The following is a 7,475-nucleotide window of genomic DNA, read 5'->3' on the forward strand; positions in this document are numbered from 1 at the left end:
TGGAGAAGACAGAAACAGAGAGACGGAGAGACTGGGAACGAAAAAACTGGGAGAGAGAGTGAACCGACAGAAGAAAGAAACACGAAAAAGAAATAGAGAACAGAGAGAAGAACATAGAAGACCATAAACACAAGGGGAAGCTGGAAAAACAGAGTAGAAAAACACAAACACAGGGACAACGAACAAAGAAGAAACCCAGGCAAGGAGGAAGAAAAAAAACAACAAACACAGACAAAAAAGGAAATAAAGAAAGCAAGAACCAGAGGAGTAGACGAAAAGTAGAAACAGAGAAGAGATAACACTGGCCAGTCATCGTCTTCGCCTCCAGCAACGCCTGCAGATCAGGTAAGTTTTTCGTTCCCTCCTCTTTAATTTTCATTACAAAGTCACTGTGCAGCTTGAATTTAATTACTCCTTCACTGTGCACACAGACGTTACGTGTGCCTTCTGCTGGCCAGCCGGGTCTCTGGCTGGCTTGGACCAGTGACCCGGGCTGGCGGGGTCCAGCCCAGTCCCCATGGGGCTGAGCTGGGCCCAGCCCAAAAAAATAAAAAAAATAATAAAAACAGAAAAAGTAGAAAAAAAATGTTTATGTATAAATAAAAAGAATATAAATTTATTGGTTTATTCACTAATGTCAGAATCAAGAATAAAAATACTAGTTTAAATTTATATTATTTTTATTCATTGTATTTTATTTTATTTAGCTAGAAAATAAAATAAAATATGTGCAAGCGTAAAAAAATAAAAAAATTTTATGTGAATTTTCACTGGCGCCAGAGTTAAGAATATTATAAACAAATTATTATAGCATAAACTAATAAACATTTAGTAATTTAAGACAAAATCAGCAATGCAGTCTGCCTCAAACAGAACGTTTAAGAGGTGATAATATCTTTCCTTTTACGTAACCAATCCCGAGCCATAGAATCTTTGATGACCAGTTAGGGTTCCTAGTGACTGTAATATTAGGTGACGACTTCTTAAACAAGATGCCAGAAATGTGTTCTTTTTCTATAAATCAAGATTATTTTTAGGGCCGCCGCGATATCGGGTGCGACAGAAAGGCGACTCCATTGGGGACCTTAGGATTAAGCTTTGTCTTTTGTTTTATTATTGCTATTTTGTTTGTTATGTTTATTTGTTTATTTTTACTGCATTTACTGCTTTAGCATGCATCATTGTTTATGTTGTCATGCATCACTTTGAGAGCACACACTTTACAACCTAGGATAAGTGGGGGAGTAACAGTACCCCAATGGCTTTAGCCTGGGTAAGACTCGTGAAACCATTCAATTCTCGCTTAATTGTTTATTTGAAAATGGTTGATATGCCAAACTGATATTACTCAGAGCCTCTATTTTCACATTACTTGTAGGCCTCATATCGACATATTGACCTTTCATGGACGATCACTGAACATGCGAAAGACCTTTTGAAACTAGATAATAACCAACCCTTTCAAGTAAATAAGGTTTTTTTTTTACATGTATACAAATGAAATACTCAACAAAGTCTATTTTGACATCTAATCCTATCATATTGTATCCTCAAATTTTAAATTCAATCCTTGAATTTGTATCTGATCGATGTTTCTCCACCCTTTCAAGTAAATAAGGTTTTTTTTTTTTTTTGCAGTGGTTACCAAAAACAGAAAAGAGTAAAATTTGGTAAGCGTAGGATCATGAATCTAATGGCAGTTCCAAGTAGGTTTTTATTGTGGCCTCATTGTTAACATGTATTCTCGCACCTGACATTGTGGCGATCCTCCTAAATATTTTAATCTTGATGGAAAAAGAGCAGACATCTGACATCTTATTCTTTTGAAAAAATATCTTATTTTAAAGAGTCGTCATCTAGTATTATGATCACTAGGAACCCTAACTGGTTAACAAAGATTCTTTGGTTTGGGATTGGTTGTGGCTAGAGAAGATATTAGCAGCCCTAACGCACCCTACCTGAGATAAGCTGCATTGCTGGTTTTGTCTTAAATTGCTAAAAATTTATTGATTTATGCTATGATGGTTTACTTGAAATATTCCTGACTCTGGCGCCATTGAATATTCAACTACGAATACTTCCAACTTTGACGTTGATAAATATCACTAGTTATAAATTTAACTCAGTATTTTTATTCCTAACTTTAACATCAATAAATAAATAAATAAAATAAATTTATTTTTATGCATAAACATATTTTTTTATTTTTTATTTTTTATTTTTTTGAGGGGTGGGCTGGACCCAGCCAGCCCAGCCTGGTCACTGGCCCAAACCAGTGACCCGGCTGGGCCACATGAAGCACGCGTGAACCAAATCACGCGTGTATGAGCAGGTAAATTCAAAGCAAACGGCAACAATGAATTAAAACAAAAAGCGAGGAAAAAGAGCAAAAGACTTACCTGGTTCTTCTGCAGAAAATTTGCGAGAGATTGCTGAGGGCAACGCTCCTGCTTGTCTCTCACGTTCTATTTCCTTCCTGTTTCTCTATTTCTGCTTGTATTTTTTTGTTTCTTTGCTCTGTTTTTTAGACCCTCTCTACTCTCTCTCGACTTGTTTCCCCTTTCGTTTTTCTTAGGTCAGTATTGGTGAGGGAAAGCTTATTTTTTGTATGGGAGTTCTGGAAATAAACCTGAGAGTTCCTCTGGTTTCTTTTCTTTCTGGTTTTTTTTGTCTCTCTCTCACCTGCCGGTTCCCCCTCTCTATTTTCTTCTTCCTTCGTTTGTGTCTGTTCTTTGTGTCTCTTGGGTTTCCTGCCCTTTTTTTTCCCTCCCCGTTTCTGTTTTCTGTTCGTGGTCTTCCCTGTTTCCCCTGTCCAGTGCCTCCCCTGTTTTCTTCTCTTTCTGTTTTCTTCTTCCTCTCCTCGGTTCTGCTCTTTTTTCTCAAATTCTCTCTCCTGTGACCTTTCGTTCTCTGGCTTTTATAGCCAGAGAACAATGCCGTTTCTTCCAACCATTGATTGCAGGTGTAATGGTGGCGGTGGGCGTTCGTTGAAGAAGATGAACAGCGCATCCCCGCAGACGGCGCCGTTTTGATGTTAATGATTATTTGTGTTTTGGCCCTTGAAGTTTTAAAAGTTTTGTAATTAAGCCCTTTAGTTAAATTGTAATTGGACCCCTGCATTTCGAAGACTTTTACAAGTTAGTCCTTGGACTTTAATCTGTTGCAATTATGCCCCCGATTAACCCCAAACTCTGGTATTTCTTCAATTATGTCCATGATTTCATTAATTAAATTAATTCCAAACTCAATTAAGTCACAAAACTTATCAATTCTATAATTAAGCCCTTGATTTGATTTAATAAACTAGTGAAGAGTTTAATTAAATTTTTAAATTTCCAATCATGTTGCCTTTAACCTAAATTTTAATTCATTCTTTATTTATTTTATTTTTACTTGTTTTTTATAATTTTTTTAATCATTTTCAGTAACTAAAATAATAATAATAATTAAAATAAAAAGATCAAAAATTAGGTTATGACATGCATTGTCAAGAAATCATGAACATGACATTATAGCCTTTTATGAACAATAACATTAACTATTCTAAAAAAAAATCTTGAATATTATATCTTTGTAAAACAAAAAAGGTGGTCTTGCTTGCAAGTTTATTAGATTTAAATGCAATTAAAGAGCTTAAGATATTGGCCTAAATAATTTGAAATCTGCACTGCTATGCATTTGAGGAGTGGTAGTGTAGAGAAATTTAACAGCAAAAAATACTTATCTTTTTTCATTTAGGATGGTTTATTTATTGTTGTACAAAGAAAGATTCTTTAATGATTTGAAAGTAAAAAGACAACATAGGCATACAGTTTGCTTGTTACGAACAAAGTGACATGGCAAGTAAGCTTAGTAAGAAGAAAAAAAAGATGATTACAGGACATCCATAGCTTAGCAAATAGGAAGAGGAGCACCATTCCATTCCTTCAAGCATTCCAGCAAGGGATCGATCAACTTCCCTGCACAGATAGCTGTGAAAACCTTGTCGAACTCCTCGCCGGGCGATTTGACCTTCTCACCTGTTAGCAAACTAGTTCCCAATTCTTCCCTCACAAACTTGTACAGGGGGTATGACCTGCATTCCTTGATCCTGTTTGGAATAGCTGGATTTCCATTCTCAACTTCAAGTCTAGCACTGTCCACTTCTTTAGGCAAAAGGGTCTTCAGTTCTTCCTCAAAAGTTCCGATCTTTTGGAAAATCGAAGTGGTTGAATTCCTTTCCCTTTCGCCATTCACCAAGGCATGCTCGACTAGTACTTGCCTTAGCTTTTGCATTAAGGGATAGGTTGCACTGCAAGGATCGTCAATGTAGGAAAAGACATGTTCTCTGTCAACAACCTTGAGCAAGTCTTTTTCGCAGAATCGTGAAGGGTGAAGCTCCCCATTGAAGCCCATTGTCAAGACTCTCTTGGCAACTTGGCTGACAGTGTTCTTGACTGTGCTCTTCAGGTTCTCCTCTATGTGCCTCAGGTCAACGGCTTGGCATAGACCAACCAAGAAAGTGGTAGACATGAGCTTCAATATGTCAACAGCTTCAGCAGTTTTTCTTGAAGAAATCAAGCCCAGGGAGTTGACATCTTGGTTGTGTTGCTCGGCACTCTGGACATGATTGGTGACAGGATTGGCAAGGAATTGGAGCTCCGAACAGTAAGATGCCATGGCAATTTCGGCACCTTTGAACCCGTAATCCAAGCTTGGATTGCGGCCACCAGTGAGGTTTGAAGGCAATCCATTGTTGTAAAAGTCGTTAACAAGTTCAGAGAACTGTGCAAACATGAGTTTGCCAATTGAGGCAATGGCCAAACGCGTGTTGTCCATTGAAACACCAATAGGGGTCCCCTGGAAATTCCCTCCATGTAGAGCCTTATTCCTCGACACGTCAATCAAAGGATTGTCATTGACAGAGTTGATTTCTCGTTCGATCATTTTTGTTGATGTTCTAATCACTTCGATCAGGGGGCCTAGCCATTGTGGAGATGTTCGAAGAGCATATCGGTCTTGTTTAGGTTTCTGTAGAGGATCGATCTCATGTAACTTCTGAGCTTCTTTAACATAGGCGCTGCCATCTAAAATATGTTCCATGATGGCGGCAGCTTCAATTTGGCCAGGATGATGCTTCAATTTATGTGTGAGGTGATCAGTAAACTCAGGTTTTCCTTGCATAACTTCAGCAAAGATTGCTGACAAAACTTCTGATAGGATTGCCAACACATTAGCCTCAAAAAGCACCATTGAAGCTAGGCCGGAACCCACTGCAGTACCATTCACTAATGCGAGACCCTCCTTCGGCTGCAACTCAAAAAAACCGCCATCAATCCCAGCTTGTGTAAAGGCTTCAGCAGGGCTCAGGGGCTCTCCATTGGGTCCAACTGCCTTTGAATTAGGCCTGCCTGTCAAGAGCCCAGCAATGTAGGACAATGGGACAAGGTCACCGGAGGCAGTGATTGTTCCTCTGAGTGGCAAACATGGGGTGATGTTGTGGTTGAGCAGCTTGGTGATAGCTTCCAGCATCTCAAATCTTATGCCTGAATAACCTTGAAGCAGGGTATTGATTCTGACCAGCATAGCTGCCCTGGTTGCTGAGCGAGGCAATGTATGGCTAGACTCCGTGCCATTCCCAAAGATACCGGCATTCAAGAACCTAGTGAAATAAAATCCCATAAACCACATTAGCAACAACCTTAATTAGCAAAATAAAAATAAATTAGGTGACAAGTTTATTTGGTAATAGCATTTTTAATTAGTTATTCTTGCAAGAACCTCAGCGTAGTGTAGGTGACAATTTGTGACCAAAAAATGTTGCTAGCAGCTAGGATAGTTTCTTGCACTCTTTCTTAACATTGGCAAACCATAATTAACGAAGTAAATTACAAGTAATTAATGATGTTTACCGTCCGGGACGCTAGACTTTTTCTCTTTGAATATTTTTTTATTTGATGGTTAGATAACACAAACGAGTCAAGTCAACTTGGAAATACACACAAAGTAAAACATTTTATTTGAAATTCAGGCACCTAAATGATCTTTGATACGTAATTTAAATATAATTAGGCCGGTTGGAAATATTCAACCCTTTATAATAGTTCAATTATTTCACTGCTTTAATCTGATCACCTACCTACCACATCATCTCTCTCTCTATTTTTTTGTCCTTGCTGGACTTCCACGTACAACTTACCAACCTAACAATAACAAGTTAACAAGACTGCTGATGAAACGTGTGCGTGCTAATTTCAGGCATTTTCCAGGATAGTGAAGGAGCACCTCATAAATTAAGGCTCACATGCACTTGTAGTATCTTCCTCCCTAACAAAAACTCCTTAGATTTTAATTTTTAATTTTTTTTTAATCTTTATGACACAATACATCATCTCCCATCTTAACAATCGATCATTAATTATTGCTACATGTCTTGGGATTTTTGCCAGCAATGATCCAAAATTCTAATTAACTGAAAGAACCCTTTGCTTCCATTGTTTTGAAAGGGCCAAAAAAAGGCATTAATAATTGTTAATATGTTTGTTACATGAATAGATCAATTTGTCTATGTGATTAATGATTCAACTGCTAACGCAGACATATGTTGTCGAACGTGGAAGCAACTAAAACAGGAACGAATCGTGTCCACAACAAGACCTTTTTTTTTTTTTGTCTCTAACAAGACATTAGTTGTTTTTTCCTGGGAAATATCAATACTAAAAAGCCAACAATCCCCTATTTAAAGCAACAAATTAACAATATCATGGCAAAAAAAAAAACTGCGTGATATATACAGTAATTAAAAAAGCTACCTTGATAGCAGTTAAGATACAAGTAAAGTAAATTTTGGGATTTGTCATGAGTTTGATTACCTTATAAGCTCCTTTTGAAGCTCTCCACCTTGCTTGGTTCTTCTATGTGAGGTTGCACCAAAACCAGTAGTAACACCATAACTGTCTGTGCCCTTGCTCATGCTGTCCATGACCCAGTCACTGCTGGCTTTGACACCAGCTCGAGCCTCCTCTGACAACTCCACCATGACACCAACGTCACGGCTAGCAATTGCAGTTACCTGGCCTATGGTCAGGGTCTCACCTCCTAGCTTGACCACAGGCTTCCTGTACTCCTCGATCATGCGCTTGACCTCATCTAGGTGGCTTCCTTTTAGTGACTCTGCCGCCATGCCCCAGTTCAAAGGGTCATTAGTGCTGAATCCTAGTGAACCATTGCCATTGCATGAATCTTGACAAAATTCCATTTTTTCCTGTAAAGCGATGATCCTCTATGCCAAAATGGGGGAGAGACAAAAAACGAGTGTTGGATCGATTGGTATGACCAAAGAGAAAATGAGAGAGAAGAACGGATGTGTGAGCACAAAGAATTTTCTGGCGTAAAAAATTATATGAGGGTTGTATAGTAAGAAAAAATTGAAGTTGCGTGGCTCTAAATGTATGTAGGAATTTTCAGGTTACCCAAAAATCCTGAGTTTGTTCACC

General features: G+C 38.2%; 1 protein-coding gene across 1 annotated transcript; it reads right to left on the reverse strand.

Moving 5' to 3' along the window:
- Positions 1–3,702: 3,702 nt before the first annotated feature.
- On the reverse strand, positions 3,703–7,475 carry LOC133695775 (phenylalanine ammonia-lyase G2B). The gene is made up of 2 exons (XM_062117719.1): positions 6,852–7,475; positions 3,703–5,641 (listed from the first exon to the last, which is right to left on the reverse strand). The coding sequence occupies exons 1-2, from the start codon at positions 7,235–7,237 to the stop codon at positions 3,892–3,894; spliced, it is 2,136 nt and encodes a 711-aa protein (XP_061973703.1). The 5' UTR covers positions 7,238–7,475; the 3' UTR covers positions 3,703–3,891.

The sequence above is a fragment of the Populus nigra genome, chromosome 6 (genome assembly GCF_951802175.1).
Source record: "Populus nigra chromosome 6, ddPopNigr1.1, whole genome shotgun sequence".
In the NCBI taxonomy this organism is placed as follows: Eukaryota; Viridiplantae; Streptophyta; class Magnoliopsida; order Malpighiales; family Salicaceae; genus Populus; species Populus nigra.